This window comes from Phocoena phocoena, chromosome 6 (assembly GCF_963924675.1).
Source record: "Phocoena phocoena chromosome 6, mPhoPho1.1, whole genome shotgun sequence".
Taxonomy (NCBI): domain Eukaryota; kingdom Metazoa; phylum Chordata; class Mammalia; order Artiodactyla; family Phocoenidae; genus Phocoena; species Phocoena phocoena.
Genome location: NC_089224.1, coordinates 109,642,192 through 109,666,337, shown reverse-complemented (window position 1 = coordinate 109,666,337; position 24,146 = coordinate 109,642,192). Strand labels below are relative to the sequence as shown.

The 24,146-nt window shown below is 54.3% G+C and overlaps 1 protein-coding gene across 1 annotated transcript in view; it reads right to left on the bottom strand.

Moving 5' to 3' along the window:
* HMCN2 (hemicentin 2) overlaps nt 1-24,146 on the bottom strand; it is a 150,384-nt gene that overhangs the window by 88,903 nt on the left and 37,335 nt on the right. Inside the window, exons 11-22 of the mRNA XM_065879176.1 lie at nt 23,414-23,686; nt 22,169-22,310; nt 21,565-21,692; nt 20,734-20,847; nt 18,274-18,423; nt 11,054-11,242; nt 9,192-9,287; nt 8,756-8,883; nt 6,970-7,114; nt 3,572-3,684; nt 3,288-3,447; nt 2,088-2,253 (exon numbers count right to left, since the gene is read on the bottom strand). Coding sequence (XP_065735248.1) covers nt 2,088-2,253; nt 3,288-3,447; nt 3,572-3,684; nt 6,970-7,114; nt 8,756-8,883; nt 9,192-9,287; nt 11,054-11,242; nt 18,274-18,423; nt 20,734-20,847; nt 21,565-21,692; nt 22,169-22,310; nt 23,414-23,686 — 1,804 coding nt within the window. The remainder of the gene's footprint in view (nt 1-2,087; nt 2,254-3,287; nt 3,448-3,571; nt 3,685-6,969; nt 7,115-8,755; nt 8,884-9,191; nt 9,288-11,053; nt 11,243-18,273; nt 18,424-20,733; nt 20,848-21,564; nt 21,693-22,168; nt 22,311-23,413; nt 23,687-24,146) is intronic.

Genomic DNA, 24,146 nt, shown 5'->3' with positions numbered 1-24,146 from the left:
CCGGCAGAAGAGGGAGCTTTGTTCTGCGTAGGGAAGCTGTCAGATGCCACAGGGAGAGGCCCAAAGAAGCGCGGGGACCCAGAGCCCGCAAATGAAGTGTCAATACAATCAAAGGTCTGTGAGGTTATTCACAGTCGCCAGCAAGTGGAAACAGCCCAAGGGTCCATCGACTGGTGACTAAATCAACAAAAGGTGCTGTATCCAGGCAACAGAATATTATTCAGCCAGAAAGAGGACCAAAGCCCCGACACCTGCTCCAACATGCAGGAGCCTCAAAAACATGACGCTAAGTGAAAGTAGCCGGACACAAAAAGCCACAGAGCGCACGATTCCATTTACATGAGACGTCCCGAAGAGATCAATCCAAAGACAGAGAGCAGATGAGTGGTTGCCGGGGGCTGGGCTGGGGCCGGGCAGGGGCCGGGCAGGGATGGGAAGCGTCTGCCAATGAATGTGGGGATTCCTTTGGAGGAGGGGGGTGCTGGAAATGTTCTAAAGTTAATTGTGGTGATGGTTGCACAACTCAGAATTTACTTAAAAACACAGAATTGGAAAGCATGCCATTTATACCTCAATAAAGCTTTTCCATTGAAAAATGTTGGGGAGAATTAAATAGCACATAGGATGACGATAATTTCTGAAAGCTGGAAATGATGCTTTCGTTTATAGCAGCAGCAGGAAAATGCTGTCAAAGTGATTTTCCGCCACTGACAACGTACTGAGCATCGCACATCCATCACTGCATCTTGAGAACAGGGTTTCAACCTTGTCCACTTCACAGACGGAGAAACGGTCCAAGAGGAACCAGCGGCCACCCGTGGCCACACGACTAATACAGAACCAGCCGGGATCCACACTCGGGTCTGACGAACTCCAGGCTCTGAGCCCTTCACCCCAGCCCCACCCTCCAGGCGTATTTTCCCACCTCACGTAGGTGAACTCCTGGCATCTCAGAACTCTCAAGAGAAAGCCGCAAGCCCGGCACGAAGTGGAGGGGGCCAGGGGAGAAGGGACAGAGCAAAACTCAGGATTGCAAAAGCAGCTCTCACAGATGTACGGCTCCCGGCGGATCTATTAACGCATCACAAGAAGGAGGGGTGAACAATGGCGGTGTGCCATTTCAGTAACAAAACATAAATAAACAAGCACCCGCCAGGCGGCTGCCCAGCCAAGGAGCCAGGACCAGGCTTTCTGCGGAGAGATGCAGGCTCCCCAGACGACCACTCCCTCCCCCCTACGACCTGGGCTGCAGAGACACCAAAGGGTGCGCGGATGGGGGCAGCACAGCGCCAGCCCAGCCCCAGGACCCCAGCCGCGTGCAGGCGTGCTTCAAGGACGGGAGGGCGCACCAAACAGATGATCTGAGAGGTAGAGACCCATGTGTGGGTGTCGGGAGCGGGATCTTGCACAGCAGGCTGCTCTGAGACCTCCTCCACCTGGAACTTCTCAAAGGCCTCGCCAGGGCTGATGTCACCGGCCAGAGCTGCCCCCTCGCCACAGCCCTGCTCCTCGAGGGTCAAGGGTCCCAGGAGTCTGAGGCCTTCTTGTCTGGAACCACCCCACCCGACACCCCTGCCTGGGGAGGTGCAGCCAGGCTTTGAAGGATGCCCAAGCACCTCCTCCCTTTCTGCCCACTCTCAGGATCCCTGAAAGCCCCGCTGCCAGACACCTGGTCTGCGGAGCAGGCAAGGACGGCGCACGTGTCTCGTTCAGGAGGCTGTCTCAACCGCGGCATCACTCTTTCCTAGCTGAGTGACCACAAGCAGGTCACCCCACCTCGCTGAGCCTCAGTTCCACTCAGTTCTGCTCTGCTGAGCAGATGGAAGGCGATCCTGCACGCAGTGCCCCTCGGCCGTGCGTGAAGCACTGCGTGCGTGTTATTTCAGAGGCCTTCCCCCTCTGAAGGGCATCCATGCTCCCTTAAAGGTCAATGGCCAAAAGTGCTGTGTGTGTAATCGGATTGCATGCCCCTGGGGGTGTCCACAGGGTCCCACACACTGGCCGGGTCACTGGTCACCTGGAGATCAGTTTCCTCAAACCCCAAGCTCTGTCCATCCCCAGACCCAAGGCCCCGCAACTGGGGTTACCTGTCGGTGACGGGTGGCACAGGGAGGGAGTCCTTGGCCCAGGTGACCAGTGGGGGTGGAGAGCCCTGGGCTTCGCAGTCCAGGGTCACCTCGTCACTGGCCTTGGCTGTGACTCTCAGCGGCTTGTCTGCGTCACATGACCCATTCACAAGGATCCTGGGCTTGGCTGTTGGTAGAATCATGCAGGGGGTGTGAACAGAGCAGGGAGTCAGGGGTCGCGGCCCAGAGGGGACCAGCATGGCTTCCCCAGGAAGCTGAGGTGGCACTGCCACCCCAGAGATGCAGAAGGTGGGTGGGCTCGATTATAATGGCAGTGTAGGTTTCAGGGTGGGCTCAGATCCAATGGTTTCCCCTAGTCATACCCCACCCCACATGTCTACCCCCTCCTCCCGCTGGAAGCTCATCTTGCTTTGATGACCCTGACATGGTCCCTCCTGCCCCAGTGTCCTCCTCTTGCTTCTCTCTATCCTGCTTCCCTTCCCTGGGGACATTCTGGCAGGTTCTGTCCTCCCTCTCCTCTCTCTCCCTTCTCGCCCTTGATGATCCCATTTATTCTCAGGAATAAATGGGATTAACCATCAGATGATGCCCAGTTTCCCTTTGTGCCAAGGGCCCCAGGGAAACACTGGTTCCAAACAGTTCAACACACAGTTAATTATTTAATCACAGTTGTGATGGGCACTAAGAAAGGGACATTCCAGAGAGTTCACAGCAAGGTGATTTGACACAGCCTCAGAGATCAGAGAGAACTGAGATCTGACTGACTGCAGGTAAGGGAAGGGCATTCCAACAGAAGGAACTGCACATGCAAAGGCCCTGAGGCAGGATGGATCATTTAAGAAACTGAAAGGAGGCCAAAGGGTCTGGGCACAAAGAGCTGGGGAGAAAGGTGGGCGAAGGGGCTGCCAAGATGGGAGGGGGTCCAGTGTAGGGCCTTGGGTCTTTCCAAGCCTTGTGAATGTGACACGTTCCCCCCATCCGGTGGCAAAGGGCTGAGTTGGAACCACTCTTAGAGCATGCCCACGTTACAGGGGACAGTGCTCTGAAGGATAGCTTTGGTCTACATGCCCTTCAGATGTGAGGAATTTAGAGGCAGGGTTGACGAGATGCAAGGAGGATGCAGGTGAGGTCAGATTGTCTATGCCCCTGCCTCAGTGCCTGCCAAGCCCCTCTCCCAGGACAGGGGCAGCCATCACTCACTGTTGACAGAAAGCTGCATCTCCTGGCTGGAGAAGCCCACGGCGTTGGTGGCTGTGCAGACATAGGCCCCTGCATCCTGGGCAGATGGCCGGGCGATGACCAGGGTACCATCCTTGCTCACATTGTAGTGGGGATCCCTGGAGGCCAGGGCATTGGTTTCCTGCGGTAGAGTCACAGGTGACATCAGCAGAGCCCACACCCCACGGCGATTTGCATCATTCCTCTTCCCATGATGCACTGGGCCTACCTCTCTGGTTACCTTTGTGGTAACAGGCTTCACCTACCTTGGTCCAGGTGACGGTAGGGGTGGGCACTCCTGAGGCTACACAGGGGAGAGAGGCTGGAACACCTTCATTGGTGATATGGTGGGTGGCAGTGGGCTGGATTCTAGGTGGCACTTTTAAAAACAAACCAATTTCATAAACCAAAGTTCATAGCAGCATTATTCACAACAGCCAAAAGGTGGAAACAATCCAAACAGAGGGTGATGGATAAAGAGAATGTGGTGTGTACGTGTGGAATATTATTCAGCCTTAAAAAGGAATAAACATCTGACACATGTTACAACATGGAGGTACCTTGAAAATATTACACTGAGTGAAATAAGCCAAACACAGAAGGACAAATACTGTATGATTCCACTTACACAAGATACCTAGAACAGGCAAATTCATAGAGACAGGAAGCAAAATGGTGGTGGCCAGTGGCTAGGGGAGGGGGAAACGGGGAATTGGTGGGTACAGAGTTTCAGTTTGGGAAGGTGAAAAAGTTCTGGAGATGGATGGTGGTGATGGTTGTGAAACCGTGCCCTATAGGGTTAAAAAAAACCCATCCTGAAACTGTGCCCCATGGGATTAACAGAAATTCCTGCTTGTCTTACAGCTTGCTAACAACTCCTCTGCTTGAGCGAGTTCACTTAGCAAGCTGGCTTAATTGTTCGTTGCAGATTGCAGACCCTCCAAGCTTCATGTAGCCTAAACAATAAGATGTTTGTCTGAGTTGTTTTCCAGGAACTTGGTGTCTAGTTCGAGCTCAAGCCAGCTAAGACTGGTTGGGACCACAGACCCTAAAACTGGGCCTGCACAGGTATCTGGTGAATGACCTTTTGACCTCAGAGGGCCAAGGACCCCACCGTCAGATCATGCTAGGCGCCTCCATTTTTGAACATGCATCCCATGAAGAAGCATGTAACCCAGATACACCTACACAGAACACTGACTACCTCACCTTTTCCCTACCTGCAATCACCTTCCCCACGCCTAAGACCGCCCTGCTTCCTTATCCCATAAATACCCCAAGCCCCCGGGCTTTGGGGGGGTGGACCTGAGGTTTGTTCTCCTGTCTCCTCGCTTGGCTGCCTTGTGAACACATCCTTTCTCCGCTGCAAACCTCGGCGTCTCAGCCCTTTGGCTTGCTGTGCATTGGGCAAACGAACCTGGTGGTACAACAATGTGAATGCCACTTATGCCACTTAATTTACGCCACTAAACTGTAGGCTTTAAAATGGTTAAAATGGTAAGTTTTACATTATGTATATTTTATCATGATTGTTAAATTTTTTTTTATTTTTTGGCCATGCCATGTGGCATGTGGGATCTTAGTTCCCCGACCAGGGATCCAACCCGTGCCCCCTGCAGTGGAAGCACAGAGTCTTAACCACTGGACTGCCAGGGAAGTCCCTATTTTATCATGATTTAAAAAAAAAAAACAAAAAACAATTTTAACAGAAGAAGACAGCCACCACTGCTGTAAATTCATGCCCCAGACATAGGGCAGCCTGTGTTTAGGAACAAGCTGTACCGTTTCTTAACTGTGGGACTTTGGATAAACCACTTAATCTTTTGGTACCCATATTCCCTGGTCAGCTAAAAAGCTAAATTAACCCTAATTCCCTGCTCACTCTCTGGGGATGGACGGATGAGAAACGGCAGAAAATAGTGTTCACAGGACACAGTGAACTTGAAAACAAGTGCAAAATCTGTCCTGGGCACCATCCAGATCTGCAGGCATTAAAACAGGGCGGGAGTGGGGGATGTCTCCAAGAGGAGCAGGGGAGGGGGAAACGGGCATGGAAAAACCAGAACCCGGAGGGAAAGCCAGAGGCCAAGGGCTCTGACGATAACACTCAGTTCCTTTAGGGTGGGAAATGCCCTTCTGGATTTTCCCAGGTGGCAAAAGCCAGCAAGTCGATTAGCATTTGTTGAACGGAAATGAAATTAGCCAAGAGAGACGGGGCTCGATCACCACTGCACAGAGGAGGCTGTGCGGCAGGGTGGGAAGTTAGGGGGTGAGGCTTTCTACAGAGGCAGCCTCTGCTGATCCTGTGACTTGGTGAGTTACCTCCATCTCGGAGGCTCAGCTTCCTTAAAGTCAAAGAAGCGTGGAGTCTTTTAAACCCACCTCTTGGAGCAGTTAGGAAAATTAAGTAAAACCTGCACACAACCTCTCAGAGGTCTGGCACATGACACATGCCCAACCTTTGATCACTCTTATTAATTGGAATTATGAGGAGACTGGACAGCTGGGTTCTAAACCCAGCCTCTTCTGCACCTCAGTTTTCTTCTACAAAATGGGGAATGATGAGTTCTTCCCGCTCATCCCTCGGGGTTTTAATAAAACAAGTGAAACAAACAAAAAGAGGATATTAACATATGCGGTAAATGACAAAACATAACCAGACTTAGTTTAAACTTCTTGTTTAAACTTCTTGTTAAAAAGAACGGTGGTACCTGGTGGGTAGGTGAAGGGAAACAGGGACTCTCCAACGCTGTGGGTGGGAAAGTAACTGGGCAAAATACACGAAAAGCCCTAAAAATGCGCAATCTCTGTGAGTCAAAACTCAGAGATTTAGGGAAAGAACTGGTCACGTGGGCAGAGGTGGAGCATGAGGATTTTTTTGTTGCCAGACGCACAGGCTCAGCGGCCATGGCTCACGGGCCCAGCCGCTCCGCGGCATGTGGGATCTTCCTGGACCGGGGCACGAACCCGTGTCCCCTGCATCGGCAGGCGGACTCTCAACCACTGCGCCACCAGGGAATCCCAGGCATGAGGATGTTTATCCCCAGGTGTTCATGCTGGTGAGAAACAGGATACTAGGGGACAGGTTAGACACTCCTGGCTCATCCAAACAGGGGACATGCAGCCTTAAACCACTGCTTCTGCGTATTACTGACAGAAAAGAGTCATAAAATATTGTCACAAGAAACATTCAGGTTGCAAGACAGTAATATTACCTGGTTCCAGTTGGTTTCTAACTATTTCTATGTATGTGTACACAAAGGATTTATACCTAATTTATTTAAAGAATATATACCATGCAAAAATAATTTATATACAACATATCTAAAGAGTATATATAATGTATATGTTATATAAATATATACAGTGTGTGTATATGTACATGTGCAAATTCACGTGTGTATAAAGTATGAAAGATACACACCAAAACGTAAAATTATTCTGGTTCTTCTTAGCTACTGATATTAAGGGAGGTTGCTTTTTGTTTGTTTGGTTTTGTTTTGGGGTTTTTTGTGTGTGTGTGGGGGGGGGTTGTCCAATCTCTAAATTTCCTACAGCGAGTATGTACTATTCGTGCAATTTGTCTAAACAGAGATGATCAAGGTCAAGCTCCCCCCGGGTGCCCTCCCCCATCGCATCCTGCCCCCACCACTCCGGGACTCACCCTGGACAACCAGCCGCACGTCCCTGTGCTGAGAGCCGGCCGCGTTGCTGACCAAACAGGTGTACCTCCCTGCATCCTCCAACAGCGCTTGGTCAAGGTGGAGACTGCCATCTGCTCGGACGGAATGCTGGCTGCCCGGTGGGAGCTGGTGAGGGCGAGGAAGCACCAGCTTGGGCGGAGGGCCCCACTCAGAGCCAGCTGAGACAGAGCACCCCAGAAACCTCACCGCCCACCAGGCCAGCAGGGAGCAGCCTGGACCGAGAAGCCAGGGGTTTGGAGAGGGTGGGGGAATCTGGGGGGGGCGGTGATGCTCCTACCCCTTCCCTGATATTCATCCACCCCCCCACAGACCCTCAGGGCCAGGTGGGCCCGACCCCCAGCCCCCAGCTGACCCCACTCTCCCCGGGCCAACTGGTCCAGGGCAAGACACCTGACCCAAGGGGACTGATGGGAGCCTCTCCCAGGAGTGCAGGGTTGGAGCCAGAGCCTTTACTAAGTCGGGGCTGAAGCTCCAAGGCCCTTGCACACTGAGGCCACAGAGAGGAAGGACAACCCGTCTGTGGGGAGAGAACAGAGCCATGCAGAGCGGAGCAGAGGTGTGGCCGCATCAGATGTGGTCCCAGAGAGAGAAGCAGAGAAAGCCACTCCTGATGGGTGCCCACGTCTGTCCCCATCAGGACCGGGGTGGGGCAGGTGGCACTGGTCCAGAATGGGGCCTGGGGCAACCTCTATAAAGATGTCCAGCCAGTCCATCCTTGGTGAGGGGCCCCAAAACCTTTCCACCAGGCCTGAGCCTGCTTTAAGCCTCCCTGTCCCTGTTCCATGAACCCAACCGCACATTCTGCACTCCGGTTCCGGGAGAGGCTCCTGGGCTGTCTCGGTACCAGGCCCTTTCAGGCTGAGTGAGCTTGAGGGGGGCTCTGCTCCTTGCACTCGGCAGCTGGGCAGGCGCAGGTCCACCCAGTATCCCCACTGAACTAAACGAGCTCTGCGTCTCCAGCCACTTCCTGTCCTGGTGTGGACAAGGCCCAGGGCCACCCCTCCCCACGTGCCCATCGGATTCTACTGAGGAAGGCTCCTCACCGCCCCAGCCTACGTGCCCAGGCAGGGTCCTCCTCGGGGTCATATCTAATTACACAGGCTGCGGAAGGAGTCACCCACTCGAGCAGCCTCGGCAAAGCCTCCCTGCTCCGGGAGCTGGACCCTGTCTGCACTGCATCAGAGACTGGAACAACAGGCCCGGGACCAGGGCAGCCACCTGGTCACATAGTCACTGCCTCTCTGGGTGTCCAGCGTCTGCTGTCTGCTGGGGCGAGGGCACCCCTTTTATAGCTTCCAGGACACAAGGACCGTGGGATGTCTGAGGATAGGCCAGAAGGATGGAGGAGGGAGAGGCAAAGGAGTGAATGGCAGAAAGGAAATAGAGGGAAATAAAGAAAACCAAATGGATGGGAATGGGCGAAGCAGCCCCTGTGCACCAGCAGTGTGCCAGGGAGCTGGGGCAGATGCTCAGCTGCTCGGGTCACGTCTCTGCCCTGGAATCATCCGAACGGGGGTGACGAACGCACTGCGTCTGTGCCCCCGCCCGCAGCACTAATGATGCACAAGCTCCTCTGGCCAAGGACTCTAGAGGGTGAAGGATGCTATCAGTGCGTTATCAGAGAAGGTTCTGGAAAGAAGCAGGAAGGAAGAGGACATTCCAAAACAGGGAAACTGCAAAGCAGAGACCGAGGTGTGAACGTGACAGCGCCCTCCTCCCCTGCACCCAGAGGGGCCCTGCACTCACGGGCTGGCCAGCCTTGAGCCAGCGCCTCTCGGGGCGGGGCCTCCCAGCCAGGATGATGCAGGGCAGGGACACGGGCTGCCTCTCCAGCACCCGGACGGTGGAGGCACTGCTGGCGATCTGTGGAGGTGCTATCGGGAGAGGAGACAGTGTGGGTACACGAGACTCCTGTGGGTGGGCATCCGGGGGACAGAGGCCCCCACTCCCCACTGTCTCCTCCCCAGGGAACCAGTGGAAGCATCAGGATTGGGGACCCTAAAGGGTCAAAGGGCGCACTTCTTGGGGCACGCTGCCCAGGAAGTAGGGGTCCAGATGCTCCTCCTGGAGAACCTGGCTGTGGTCACACCTGTCCCAAAGGATGGGCAGTCATGGGGGGGTGTGTCTCTGAGGGTACCTGGTGTCCCCCCCCAAACCCTCCTCTCCAGATCCACCAGCGAACCATGTCCAGTCACAAGGAGGTGGGCCTCTGCCTGGACCTTCCCGAAGACATTTTGAGCTTCACAGACATACGGGGCCTGGTCTTCAGGAATCACACCTGAGGGGCAGGAAAGAGGCAGGGCTGACTGTCAGAGCACATCACGGCTCCAGCCCCCACAGGCTCCAGCTCCCCAGGTGCAGATGCGCCCTTGTCACAGTCTGGCCCTGCAGAGGTTAGGTAGGAGGGCTGGGATGGCAGGGAGGAGAGGGATGGGGGATACAGCCAGTCCTTGGAAGGGTGAGAAGGCCTCGGCTTGTTCATGTGTAGCATGGGGATAACTTATCAATAAGTGCACGCTGTAGTGTGACTGGGAGGGGTCAATAGATAATGCAAACACAGTGCTCAGCATCGGCCTGGCACATAGTAAATAGGAGCTGTAGTAGTGACGATGGTGATGGTGGTGAGGACGATGGTGGTGGTGGTGATGGTGAGGATGGTGGTGATGGTGATGGTGAGGATGGTGGTGATGGTGATGGTGGTAGTGGTGATGGTGGTGATGGTGGTGGTGGTGGTGATGGTGATGGTGGTGGTGGTGGTGATGGTGAGGATGGTGATGGTGAGGATGATGGTGATGGTGATGGTGGTGGTGGTGATGGTGAGGATGGTGAGGATGGTGATGGTGAGGATGGTGATGGTGAGGATGATGGTGATGGTGGTGATGGTGAGGATGGTGATGGTGGTGATGGTGAGGATGGTGATGGTGGTGGTGGTGATGGTGATGGTAGTGATGGTGATGCTGGTGATGGTGGTGATGGTGATGGTGGTGATGGTGATGGTGGTGAGGATAGTGGTGATGGTGAGGATGGTGAGGATGGTGGTGATGGTGATGGCGGTGATGGTGAGGATGGTGATGGTGATGGTGGTGATGGTGAGAATGGCGGTGATGGTGAGGATGGTGATGATGGTGATGGTGGTGGTGGTGATGGTGAGGATGGTGAGGATGGTGGTGATGGTGATGGTGATGGTGAGGATGGTGATGGTGGTGAGGATGGTGATGGTGGTGAGGATGGTGATGGTGGTGATGGTGATGGTGGTGATGGCAGTGATGGTGAGGATGGTGATGGTGGTGATGGCGATGGTGGTGATGGTGGTGGTGGTGAGGATGGTGGTGATGGTGATGGCGGTGATGGTGAGGATGGTGATGGTGGTGATGGTGATGGTGGTGATGGTGATGGTGGTGATGGTGATGGTGAGGATGGTGGTGATGATGGTGATGGTGGTGATGGTGGTGATGGTGAGGATGGTGGTGATGGTGATGGTGAGGATGGTGATGGTGATGATGGTGGTGATGGTGATGGTGGTGATGGTGATGGTGATGATGATGATGGTGATGGTGGTGATGGTGATGGTGGTGGTGAGGATGGTGGTGATGGTGATGGCAGTGATGGTGGTGATGGTGATGGTGGTGATGGCGGTGATGGTGAGGATGGTGGTGATGGTGATGGTGGTGATGGCGGTGATGGTGAGGATGGTGAGGATGGCGGTGATGGTGAGGATGGTGAGGATGATGGTTACCACATATGACACTATGTGTCAGGAACTGTGCTAAGGGATTTATGTGTATTATTCACGCAATAGCTCCTTAAGGTGGCCTGTTATTAAACCCAGGTGGTGCGTATTGTCATTATCACTATTGTGACCAGTGCGGAGTAGTGGGATGACGTGACCAGAGTCACCCAACTGACATATGACCCTGCAACAGCCTGACCTATGGTCAGCACTGGGGGTCAGGGCCCTGCTCCCGGCCACCCAGTCTGGGGGCTGAGGGTGTCGGAAGCCATTCTGTCTCCCCGGCCCTCCCTCCCTCAGCCCCAATCTCTTACTTTCAAAGAACAGCACTCCTGAATCGGGCCGCCCAGTCGTGCTGCCCTGCCCGGGCCCCAGTGGCTGGCCATCTCCACGGCGCCAGGTGACCATAGGGGCCGGGCGGCCCGTGGCCTGGCACACCAGGAGGGCGCTCCTCCCCAGTTCCACGGTGACATCCTGGGGCAGCTCTGTCAGCTGGGGCGCATCTGCAGGGAGGTGAGCGGTCAGCCTCACCCAGCCCCCAGGGCACTGTTCGGAGGCCTCTGCCTCCCCTCCGGTCGCTGGGGGCGTTTCCCTCTTCCAGCCGCGCCCTCATGAACCTGACTCATATCCAGGGCTCCCGGGGCCAACTTGAGTTTGGCAGGTCCACCCTGAAGAGCTCCTGAGGATGAGGAGAGCAAGTGCCCTTTGGCAGGGTGAAGTCCTCACACCCTACGTGGGGTCTCGGGGACCCCGCTTTGCCCAGCCATACGGGGGAGCAACATTCCTGCTTCTGCTCTTTGCACCTCCTGGGAAGCCCACCTCAGAGGGGCTGCAAGTCACCCTCAGCCACAGGAGCCCCACCAGCTCTGCGCATCACCTCCCTTGCCCTCTTCCTGGGCCACGGGGGCTTCCTTTCACGGGTCTCCTAGACTCCGGCAACCATTTGCCAAAGAGCCAACTTCGTGGGGAGGTTCTAGCTCATCTTTACCATGCTTCATCCTTCTCTGCTGTTGAACGTGTTGTAAGAAGCACGTAAGTCTCTACTACAAAATCAAAAGAAGCCTATAAAGAACTTGATCTTATACTTTATGGTCCACTCACTTAAGAGTGAAAAGAGCCATATTAATAATTCCACCAGGATAACAGATGCAAACAAGGGCAGCCCTGCTGACCTGAGTTATAAAACATCCAAGCAAAAAAAAAAAAAAAAAATCCAAGCAACACACGAGGATTTATTTCCTTAACTTTTGCTCCACACACTCTAAATCCCATGCCCTTCCACAAGGTAACCGCTGTTAATGGTTTGTAGTGTTTCTTCCAAACATTTTTTCTAAGCATTGTCTTACTTTTATGATTGGGGGGGGGGGGCGGGCATGGAAATAGGTTATTTCCCAAAACAGAAGCTCACGACCCTTTCCACCTTTCTGCTGGCCACAAGCAGGTCCAATGCCAGACAGGTCCAGGCCCTGTTCCCTGTGGCTTCTGGGCCCTGTCCTCAGGTCCCTGTCCCCAGACCCGCAACCAGGAAGGTCTCCGGCCTGTTTTGAACCCATTGCGTCCAGCATTGTGGAAAAACCTCCACCTCTTTTGTTCTTGCTGTCTCTCCCCAGAAATCTCCCCCATCCATCCAAATCATGACATCAAATTTCCCTCTTGGCCTCAGGGAGTAGGGAAGTTCCAGGGAGATAGAAGCACAACTTGGAAAATCACTGCAAGGAGGAAGACAGTCTTGGACCCAACCTCAGACACCACCCGCGAGTTGCTTTTCTTCCTCATTTGGGGCCTGGCAGCTGCCTCGGCTCAGAATCCAAGAAAGTCTTCCATCCAGGTGCCTCAGATGGCGTCACTGGTCCTGCAGAGCCTCGGTCCCGGGGGCTCTTCCCCTCTTCCCATCCCGAGCAGAGCTGTGGCTCAGCTCCAGGACCAGGTACCCCCAGAGCCTGCCTCCCCAGCTCTGCCCAGCCCACGACAGGGCACAGCTCAAACCTCCCTCCTCCAGGCAGGCCTCGTCCTGAATTCCTCCCCTGAGAGAGGACAGCTGACTTATAATAGTAAGCAAATAACACGTACAAAGGGTAGCATTTGGAAAACCTACTGACAAGCATGGTGATGGTGCTTTTAGAGTTCATTCATGGCCTCAATAAACTCATGAAGTGGATATTATCACAACCCCACTTTACAGATGGGGAAACTGAGGATCAGAGAGATTAAGGAACCTGCCCCAGGTACAGCTCAAAGTCAGTGGCAGAGCTGGGATCAGAGCCCAGGTCTGGCTGCTGCTAAGACCCAGGCTGTCAGCCACCGCACCTGGTACCCCCTAGTACTCAGGGGTAACCTGGCATCTCTTCCATCTTCTTTCAGAGGTGAATCCTGACTCACATCCTGCCCAAAAAACTGTGACTCCGTCTCCTGTGCAGCCATCCCCCTGCTCCTCATTGAAGTCCCCCAAATAAGGCGGGACCTCAGAACCCTGTACACCAGAGCTGAAGGTCCTCTGGTCTCCTCCTTGTGCAGATGGGAGACTGAAGCCCGAGGGAGGGGCGGGGCCCACCCTGATCCTGCAGCATGTTGGATGTGGGGACTGGTTTCCAGGGTCCCATCGCAAGGCTCAGCCGCCTCTGCTTTCAGGCTCGAAGACCCCTCCTCACAGACTCAGGTGACCTTCGGCTGGGAGGGATCGTGAGCTGGCCTCACAGCCACCAGATTTCCCCGTGGACAGCCCTTTCTGCCTTGACCTTGGACAGGTTTCCGGGTCAGGAGCTGCGAGTGCCCAGAGGCAGCCAGACATCACAGCAGCTGCCGCGCTCCCTGGAGAGGCACAGGTCTCATCACCTGACAGCTGCAGCGCTTTTGCGGGGACGCAGCTCTGTGCGGGGGAACCGGAACACCACAGAAGACAGAACAGCCCCACCAAGGACGCCAGCCACCAGGCTGGGAGGGGACAGGACAGGAGGGTGTGGCCAAAGCTGAGACTTCCTTTAACAGCACTGCTGGGCCACTCCCTCCACCCCCAGGGATTTCCCAGCAAAGTGAAATTGACAGAGGTGATGCCGCCCTCCCTCTTACTTGGGCCCCAGGGCAAGGGACACCAGCCAGAAGGCCTGAAGCCTGGGCAGGGCCCCCCTGCTGCCCCTGCCCCACTGGGCATCCGTGGATGAACCCCTTCACCACTCTGAGCCTCAGTTCCCCATCCAGAAAGAGGTAACTATTTTTACCCTGATTCCAGTATCTTAAAGTTCCAGGACTCTTTATCATTGTCTGGAGACCCTGTAGCCCCCCAGCCTCCTCCACCATCCCCCCAGTTCCTGTGGCTCAGAGCCGTGGGGCAGAGTTGGTGGGGATGCACCAGCTCAGGAAGGAGAGTTTCAATCAGTCCTGACTCAGTTCGGTCAGAAGACGGAGGGCATCTCAGGCCCAAAGTCTGTGTAGACAGGCAGGGTGGCCACGGGAGAGGCTGGCCTCAGGCCCTGCCCTGCATTTAGAGGGAATTCCAGGGTATCTGTGAATGAGACAACCCTGGGGATGGCCTCCATATCTGCCTCCCGGGAAGTCTCCTTTCCCCATAGAAAGATCATTCAGTCGAGCCTGGAGCCACAGCCCCATTGGCCAGGGCTGCAGGATGACTTTCCTCCCTAAAAAAGTTTTGGTTTTTTTGTGGGTTTTTTTGCGGTACACGGGCCTCTCACTGTTGTGGCCTCTCCCATCGCAGGGCGCAGGCTCCGGACGCGCAGGCTCAGTGGCCATGGCTCGCGGGCCCAGCCGCTCCGCGGCATGTGGGATCTTCCCGGACCGGGGCACGAACCCGCGTCCCCTGCATCGGCAGGCGGACTCTCAACCACTGCGCCACCAGGGAAGTCCCCTAAAAAAATATTTTAAATGATATTTTATGACTGTTTATAAAGACAAACACAATCCGGATTCGTTTTTAATCTATTTATTATTCTTCCCTGTTCTCTTCTGATGGCAAGAAAATCAGAGCCCTGTCCAGCAGCCCTAAAAGTATCACGGGCTCTGGGCCCTTGCCTGTTGTGCCTGATAGAGAAGCCACCCAGATACTGACCACACTGGCCACACAGCCCAGCTCTGCTTCTCTCCTGCTCCCCCAGGCTAGCCAGAGGGTCTTTGCTCCCACAAAAGCACACCCCCAGCTCCCCTGCTGACTCACCCAGCAATCAGGGGCTTCCGAGTTGGGAATAAGAAGCAGAGACTAAAATGAGAGGATAGAAAGAGGGCTGAGTGAACACCCATTTAGAGAGAAATCCAGCAGGGCAAAGGGAACTTAGCTCAGGGCTAAGTTTTAAAGTAATAGAAAGAGTGGGACTTCTCTGGCAGTCCAGTGGTTAAGACTCAGTCTGTACTTCCACTGAAGGGGGCATGGGTTCGATCCCTGGTCAGGGAACTAAGATGCCGAACGCTGAGTGGCGTGGCCAAAAAAAAAAAACAAAAGGTGCCGACAGCCGTGTGATAATCACTCCGCCTCACTCTGCCTCGCCAGGCCCTTGTCAGCCTGGTCCAGCCCACAGGCCAATACGTGTATTGATTAGGTATTCTATTCAAGCCCTGAGTGAAGCACATTATCTCATTAAATCTCTCAAGGACCTTGTGAACAGCCTCTATCAGTATCATCCCCATTTTACAGATGATGAAAGTGAGGCTCAGAAAGGTAAATAACTTGACCAAACAAGCAGCAGGACCAGGACATTGATCCAGGACTCTTATCAGCCAAATGCCAGGTCCAGAGGGGATGCAAAATCACCTCGCAGGCTTGGTCCACAAATAAGGCACCTGCTGGCAGTACAGGAGGAGGCTGCCGTCCTCCCTGTGCCCCAAATACCACCAGGAAGCCAGTTCCCAGCTGAACAGCAGGAAGTGGGCACAGTGCCCACACGTTCTCAGCCCTGGCAGGCTCTGCCAGCCTGGCCAGGAAGGCTGCAACACAGCTGCCACCCAGATGGGCAGGAAATTGAATTTCCCACCACTGCTGCCAGGCCAGCTCGCCCCAGACACACAGGTGTTGGGCCACTGTCCATGCCGTCCCTGACCTCAAGGCCAGAGGCCACCAGTGGCCCCGTGCCCCAGAAGCCTGCCTCTGGGATGCCAGCCATCCCCCCCCGCCACCTCTCACCTGGGGAAATGGCCCCAAGACCAATGGCTAACAGGTGAAGGAACAGGCATGTCAGCCTGGGCCCCAAAGAAATAAGGTTTTGCTGGAGAGAAATCAGACACAGAGCGAAGGATGACTGCTTGTAACAATGCCAAGGGCAGCCCTCCCTGGAGCACCCTCTCTGCTCACGCAGAACCTACTGACTAATCACAATGACAGTGACATTTTTCAGAGCCCATTGCGTCCGAGGCCTTTCTTATCTCTCACTCACACAACATCCAGAAATATCTTGCAGGTGAGGAGCCCGAGGCTCACAGTGGGAAAGCAACATACAAGCCCTCCTTGCTGGGAGCATCAGGATCAAGTCCACGGGCTAAAGGCCCGGACCCTGGGTTCAGATCTCAGCTCTGCCACTCACCAGCTGTGTGACTCTGGGCAAGGCGCTTAACCTCTCTGTGCCTCGTTTTTTCCATCTATAAAAGGGATAATGTAGAATCCATCTCAAAAGGTTGTTATGAGGATTATATGCTAGTACATGAAATGTGCTTAGTGCTGGCCCGGCACGTGGCAGATTTCATGGAAGACTTATTATATTTTTATTATCAGGCTCTAGGCCTGTGGCTTTCCGTACCCACCCCACCCCACCCAAGAGCTCAGCCACACAGTGCACTCTAGATAGGGAAAGTCTGAGCACATCAATCTCCTCCTTAGAAACCTCTTACCGCCTCCACAGAACAAAGCCCAAACTCCACCAGGCTCCCTAGCCCAAGGCCGGGAGTGACCCACAACTGGGCAGCTGCCCTGGCATCCCCTCCCCACCCTCTCTGTGCCTCACTCGCTGCCTTACTCCTCTTGCCATGGGGAGATCGGCATATGCTGTTCCCTCTGCCTGGAACACTGTTCCCTCTGCCTGGAACACTGTTCCCCAGCTCGTCACCTGACTGTTTCTGGGTTCAGCTTAGACATCACCTCCTCCAAGAAGCCTTCCCGGCCTCCACTGCTGGCTTAGCCCCCTTCTCTGGGCACAGGACCCAAGGATGCCACTTCCAAATTCTCAGTACACTGAGTATTCTAATGGTCTGTTTACCATCTCTCTTCTGGACACCAAGAACAACACAAAGGCAGATGCCATTGTAGCCCCAACACAGGGTCTGGGGCACAGGGCCTGGCTACAAGGTGACCACATGTTGGAGGAATAGATGATGGAACAGAGGGGGAGGATCCCCAAGCCTGAGTTGGCACCATCTCCCCCAGGGCCAGACCCTCCCAATTGAGCCTCACTGCACTTCCCTAGAACTCCCAGCACCTGTCTTTCCCGTCATGGCCACAGTCAGCCCTCAGAGTACAATCTGCTCCGGCTCAGCACGCCAAGGAGCTGTGCCCACAACTTCCGAGCAATTCCCAGTGCCCAGGATCCAGGCCTGGAACTTAGACATCATGACAATCACAGCCAAGGCCATGTACCAGCCACGGAAGACTTCAAACCTCCCATCTGTAAAAAGGGGATAATAGCTTCTCCCTTTATTAAGCACTCACAATGGGCCAAACCCTGTGCTAAGCATTGTGTATCTGATGTCACTGAAGCCTCACAGCCACCCAACAAAGGAAGTAGTATGGTCAGCTCCATTTTACAGATGGGGAAACTGAGGGTCAATGATTTGACCAAAGCATATAGATGGTAAGTGATGAAGACAAGACTGGAACTCAGGTCTCAGGGATGACGACACCCATGCTGGAACCGAACTATCTCTGTGATGGGCAGTGACCCCTGCCTCTTGGGATTCTCACACTTGAGTGGTCCCTCCCACTCACCACATACCAGTGTTGGTCTTTGTGACCAACAGAATATAGCAGAAGTGATGGTATGTCACTTCCAAGACTGCGACTGGTTATAAAGACTGCAGCTTCCACCTTGGACGTTATCTCTATCTCTGTCCCTCTTGACTCACTTTCTCTGGGAAAACCCATGTCACAAGAAGCCTTCTGGAGAAGCCTATCTGGGTAAGGAACAGAGGCCTCCTGCCAACAGCCACATGAGTGAACTTAGGGGTGGATTCTCCGGTCCCAGTCAAGCCTTCAGATGACCACATCTCCGGCCAAGGTATTAACTGCTATCCCATGAGACACCTGGAGCTAGAAGCACCCAGCAAAGCCACTCCCAGAATCACAGAACCATGAGACAATAGATGCTTATTGTTTTAAGCCACATAGTTTTAAGGCGATTCGTTACACAGCAAGAGGTAACACATATACCATCTCCCTCTAAAATCCCCATCCCACGTGCTCTGGATCCAAATGATGCAAACTCCCCACTGGCAGGCGACGTGGTACCACTCTCTCCTCCCTGCTCAGAAATAGGGCAGGTGGTGGGGGACGGGGAAGGGGGAAGGCAGGAGGGGCAGGGCAAGTGGGGACAAGGTGTACACTCACGTCCAACCTCCAGCCGGATTTCTGCAGAGGCATCGCCCAACTCATTGACAGCTCGGCAGGTATAGACGCCAGCGTCCCTCTCCTGGGCCACCGGGATTCGCAGCATCCCAGAGCTGGAGCCCTCGGAGGCCAGGATCATCTCAAGACCCTCTGGACCAAAGATGAGAAAACATCAGGCAGGTACCCACGGTTACCACAGGAGGCCAGGGGATCAGGCCGCCTTCCTGACCCTGGGTTCCTGCAACTCCACAAAGCAGAGACCTTGGAGGGGTGCGGGTGAGGGAGGGATTTCCCCCCAGAATCGGGACCCCTATTGTTTAATGAGTACAGATTTTTAGTTTTGCTAAATGTAAAGGGTTCTGGAGATGGATGGTGGTGATGGTTGTACAACAATGTAAACATACTTAACGCTCCTGAACTGTATATCTAAAAATGGTTAAGACGGTAAATGTTACATTAGGCGAATTTTATCACAATTTTAAAGTCGGCACCCTTGGGTCCAGTTCCCTGAGCCCCTTTGTTGACCACGAGTGAGTCTCAGCCTGTTCCCCTGCATGCGACAGGCTCATCACCCAAGCACTCCTTGCCTGGGCCTCCCTCCTGGATCCCCACCCTCTGCTCAGGTGCAGACTGAGGCTTGGATCAGCTCTGGGAGGAGCCCAGGGTCACGGAGACGACCACTCTCCCCCCCAGTTCTGCCTCTTTGAGGCCTTATTCTCATTTCCCTCGTGCACTGTTCCCCCACCCCAACTCCAGGCCTCCCCCTCCTGGGGCCTGAGGGACCATGCTGAGTCTGAACTCTTTTTACAACTTAATATTTTACACTTAAAATTGTGCTACATACATATACATAACACAAAATTTTACCGTTTAAAGCATCCTGAGTGTCCAACTCAGTGGCATTAAGTACGTTCACGTTGTCACACAACCGTTCCACCACCCATCCACAAAACTTTTTCATCTTCTTAAACTGAAACCCTACTTATGAAACACTAACTCCCCATTTCCCCGTCCCCCAGCCCCTGGCAACCACCATTCTCCTTTCCGTCTCTATAAATTTGCATATTCTAGGCATCTCATATATGAGATTCCACTCAAATAACTGGAATCATTTAATACTTGTCCTTCTGTGTCTGGTTTATTTCACTTAGCATTTCGAGGTTCATCTATGTTGTGTCAAAACTTGTCCTTCTGTGTCTGGTTTATTTCACTTAGCATTTCGAGGTTCATCTATGCTGTGTCAAAACTTCATTGCTTTTTTTTCCAAATTAAGAAAAATTTTTTTTCTTTTACTTTTGTACTACTTAAATACACCATACTAGAGCAAATGTCTCTGAAAATATCATAAATAAAAGATTTTTTTCTCCATTCAGCAAATTAGAAGTAGGGGGAAATTTCTACACAGCAGCTGCTGTGAGCCTGATTTCTTTTTCTTTCGTTTTTGTTTTTTTTTCATTCTTTTTTTTTTCTTTGCCATAGGAGTCAAATTAAGAAAAAATTTAATTTTAAACAAAATTCATAAAATGTATTATCGTAACCATTTTTAAGCGGTAACTGTATTCTCGTCATTGTACAACTTGAAGTTCACTCCTTTTTAAGGCTGAGCAACATTCCATTGAGAGATCCCCCCTTTATAAAGGGGCTCCCAGGCTGGGCTGGTAGAGCTCTCAGCCACCACAGGCAGTGACCTGAGCACAAAGTAAGGAGTCCTGAGGCCTCTGCCACCACTAGCTGGTGACCGTGGACAAAATGCTCAAACTCTGAGCTCACTCTGCCTGTCAGGGTCAAGGGGAGGCTCTGACAAGATCACAGACAGGTGCTGCAAAGGCTGGAGTGCATCCGGGTGGGAGGTGCCCGTGCTTGAGAAGGAGCCCAGTGTTCTGCCCCTGGAAAGTCTGAGGCAGGAGCCCCAGGACCCAGGTCCACTGGTGTGGATGCAAGAGCTCCTGTTCAATCAAACTCCAGCTCAGCGTCGGGCACAGACAAAACCCTCTACACTCGTTAACTCAGGAGAGCCTCAGAACAGCCCTCTTAACATTACTGCTAGCTCTCAGATAACCACATCGCCATCGTCACCATCATTAAGAACACTGAGCCCTGCCCGTGCGCCAGGCTCGTGGTAAACAATTTGCACATGTGGACTCATTTAATCCTCATACGACCACCTATCTTTGACTTTCCAGCTAAGGAAGCAGGCTCAGAGATACCAAGTCACTTGTCTGAGGTCACCCAGGGGAGCCAGAATTCAAGTCGAGGTCTGTTCTAGATCCTTCTCCTAACCACGGAGCCAACCTGCATTAGCTGCGTGGACGCTGGCCTGGGGATGGGAGTGGGGCTGCCAGAAACGGTCCTCTCTCTCCAGACACCCCATTCGGAGTGCCCCCCACGACCGTCCTGGAAAGCTGACCCTCCAGGGCCCCAGTGGGATCGCCCACGGGCCGCTCCCCCCACCCAATGTACCTCGATACCAGATGACCCGGGGCGGAGGCACCCCGGACGCCTCACACGCCAGCACGGCCTCCTCCCCGACGGCGGCCAGCACCACAGCATTCGTGGCCGAGACGGACGGTGGGTCTGTGTGGGGAGCAGACGGGGAATTGGGGACCAACCCACAGACTCCCTGGAGAGAGAATGCAGCTGGGGGAGGGGCGGCGGGGACAAGGTGGGGCTGAGCCCCTGCCTCCTCCCCAACCCCCGCCAACCGGGACAGTCACCCCAGAAAGATGTAGCCTCCGCTGGTTTCTACAAAGCCAGTTACTCCCGGGACCAACCCCCCTTTTGTTCCTCATTGATCTTGAGATAAAAGCCGAAATCCTACAAGGTTCTTAAAGGCCCTACAGGGGCTGCCTGCCCCGCCCCTGCCCCCTCACTCCAGCCAGCCTCCTTGCAGCCCCTTGGGCAGCCCAGACTCATTCCCACCTCCGGGCTTTTGCCCCACCCGATCCCTCTGCTTGGAACACTGTTCCCATTCCCATCTGCGGCAAGGGTCTGGTCCTGTGTGTACCAGCCGTTCCCCTCTCTGCCCAGGGGCACGTCACTCCATCACACCACCCTGCTCTGCGCTTGTTCTAGTATCTTCACCATCTGAAAGTACCTTATTTATCTGTTTGCATGTTTGCTTTGTGCCTCCCCATTAGAATATAAGCTCCACCTGGATGGAGACCCTGTGTTCACTGCTGTAGCCCCAGTGCCTGCCACAAAGTAGATGCTCAGTAAGTATCTGGGGATGGGAGGGAGTGAGGGAGGATGGGCTGGAGATCCTTCTCCTGCAGATACCCTTGACCCGAGTACCTGCATAGTAGAGGGTGACCGTCTTCTCGTCTGTGCCAATGTCATTAGCAGCCTGGCAGCTGTAATTCCCAGCATCCTCTGGGGCCACTCCCTGAATGATCAGGGTTCCCTGGGCATCCACGCGGACTCTGGAGTCATGCCACGAAACGTGTTCGACAGCAAGGGGCTGGTTAGGTCGGGTCACGTGGGGTTGCCCCAGTCCTTATTAATAACAAATTAACTAACGACATCACTGGTGACACCATTCTACACTGACCGCTTGCTCTGTGCCAGGCTGTGTGTTCAGCGCTTTACGTATGTTCTTTTTTCATTCATGGGGCTCAGAAAGGTATGGTGACTTGCCCAAGGTCACACAGCCTGAATGGCAGAGGCAGAATCCAAGTACAGGTCTGTTGGATTCTGCAGCTGTAGCTCCTGACCCCTGAGCCCACCCTGTTATGTTTCCCAAGTGACGTGTCTCCTCAGCCTCAAATCAACCCAGGAAGAAGGCAGGGCAAATGCTACTCCCCCATTTGTATTAATAGTTAAGAAGACTGAGGCTCAGAGAGCTCCCCTGGGAGTCCACCTGTTCCCACTCCCAGACCTCCAAGCCCTGAGCCCTCACCTGCTGTCCTCTCGCAGGGCATGACCCTCATGGCTCCAGGAAATGTTGGGTGCAGGGTACCCAGAGGCCGAGCAGCTGACCCTCATCTCCATGCCCTGGGAAAAGCGCTGTGACCGGGCGTGGATGCTGACCTGTGGGGCCTCTGTAGTTCAGAGAGTGGACAGGTGGGGAGGAGCTTGTCAGAGCAGTTGTGCTGTCCCAGGCACCCAAGCCCTGGGCCCCCGGCCCCTCCCGGCAGCCACAGCCAGTGTAGACAAAGGAAGCAGAGGTCCCAAGGGGCCTGCATCCTTGGGAGCGGCTTGCTGGGGAACTGGGGAGCGTTGCCAGGCAGCCTCCCAGGTACATCCGCAGGCCACACGGGGACCTGAATTCCCAGTACCCCCCCAGTGGGAGCCCTGAGCTCGCTGGATTTCTGCCCTGAGCTGAGTACCTTGAAGAGGCTTAGGGAGTTGTCGAGATGCCAGGGCTGGAGACCTGAGTGGACCTCAAGGTCTGCCCAAGTGTTGGCTGCAAACGCAGGTTCTATCCTGGCCCTCGGAAAGCTCACAGTGCGGCAGACTTGTCAGGCTCAAACAGACGTCGTGGGCCATCTCATCTAGACGTGGCAAACACGCCCCTCCCATACCAGTGGCCCAGATACGGCCTCAGAATCCTTCTCAACACACTCTAGGCAGTCAATCAAAAGTCACTAGCATAAGGGAGGAAACTTGTTCCAACACACTCACTTTTACACTTGGGGAGATAGCACCCCAGGGAGGAGGATCTGTCTAAATCCTGGGTGGACCTAGATTCTAGGTTAGTACCTAATCCAGGCACCAGCACTCCCGATGTGGGTTCTTCCCACTGCCTCCTCCACCCCCCATCTGGTCGGCGCTACCCAACCCCTGCCGAGCACGTCTGATCTCTGGGCTTTTGGAAGTTTCCACTGTTCCATCTCTGTCCTGCATATTGAGAGGGGTAGGTAATGGAGGTGTTCAATGGCAGGGGAAGAGGACAGGACTCAATGAAATTGGCTTGGCCGACAGCAGTAGAAATTTAGGTCAGATATGAGGATGAAATTCCCAACAGTGAGAACCACTACACTTAGGCTGGAAGGCTACAGAATCCTCTTCCTCTGAAGGTTGAGAAAACACTGAAAGGGCTGACATTGCCTGCCAGAGGTGACATCTGGGCAGAGGGATGGATTGATGGGCTTTGGAGGGAAATGCTAGGTATTGTGTTGAATTAGGAGGACAGCAGCCTCACCTCGCACCAGGAGCCAGATGGACGCCCTCGTGACCCCGTTGGAGTTGCTGGCCATGCACTGGTACCGCCCGCCGTCACTGGGGGTGATGTCCCTGACCTCCAGGGACAGGTTGGCCAACTGGGTGACTCTGCCCGTCGAGGCCGACAGGACTCGCCAGTCCCGGACCCACGTCAGGTTGTAGGGGGCCTCGCCCAGGACCCGGCAGGACAGGATGGCGGTCTCTCCAGAGGACACGGTCACGTTGGGGACAGGGACCACCTGCGGCGGGGGGTCTGCAGGAACAGGAGTACAGGAGGCACTGAGGGGTTGACGCAGGGAGGGGGCCATCCTGCAGGCCCTGGTGGTGTCCAGACCCCGGAGCCCACTGCATTCCTCAGGACACATCAGCCAGCAGAGCAGTTCACCAGCATCTGCTCACCACACCCGGACGGCGCCACCACACGGCCATCACACACCAGTCGAGGGGGGCTGCGCGCGCGTGCGTGTGCGTGTGTGTGCGCTCGCGCGCGCACACGCACGCACGCGCGCGCCTACCTTCCACACAACACCCTACTGTAATATTTAGCAAGAGCTACACCACTCTTCACACCCTTTGAACCAATAATTCTGCCCTGGGGGATAAAGCCTCGGAAATCACCCTCAAGAGGGAAAGAGTAACAAGTACAGAGCGATTCTCTGTACAAGTAGCAGCCAAATGTGGAACTAAGGAAGGCCACTGCCCCAAAGGAGGAG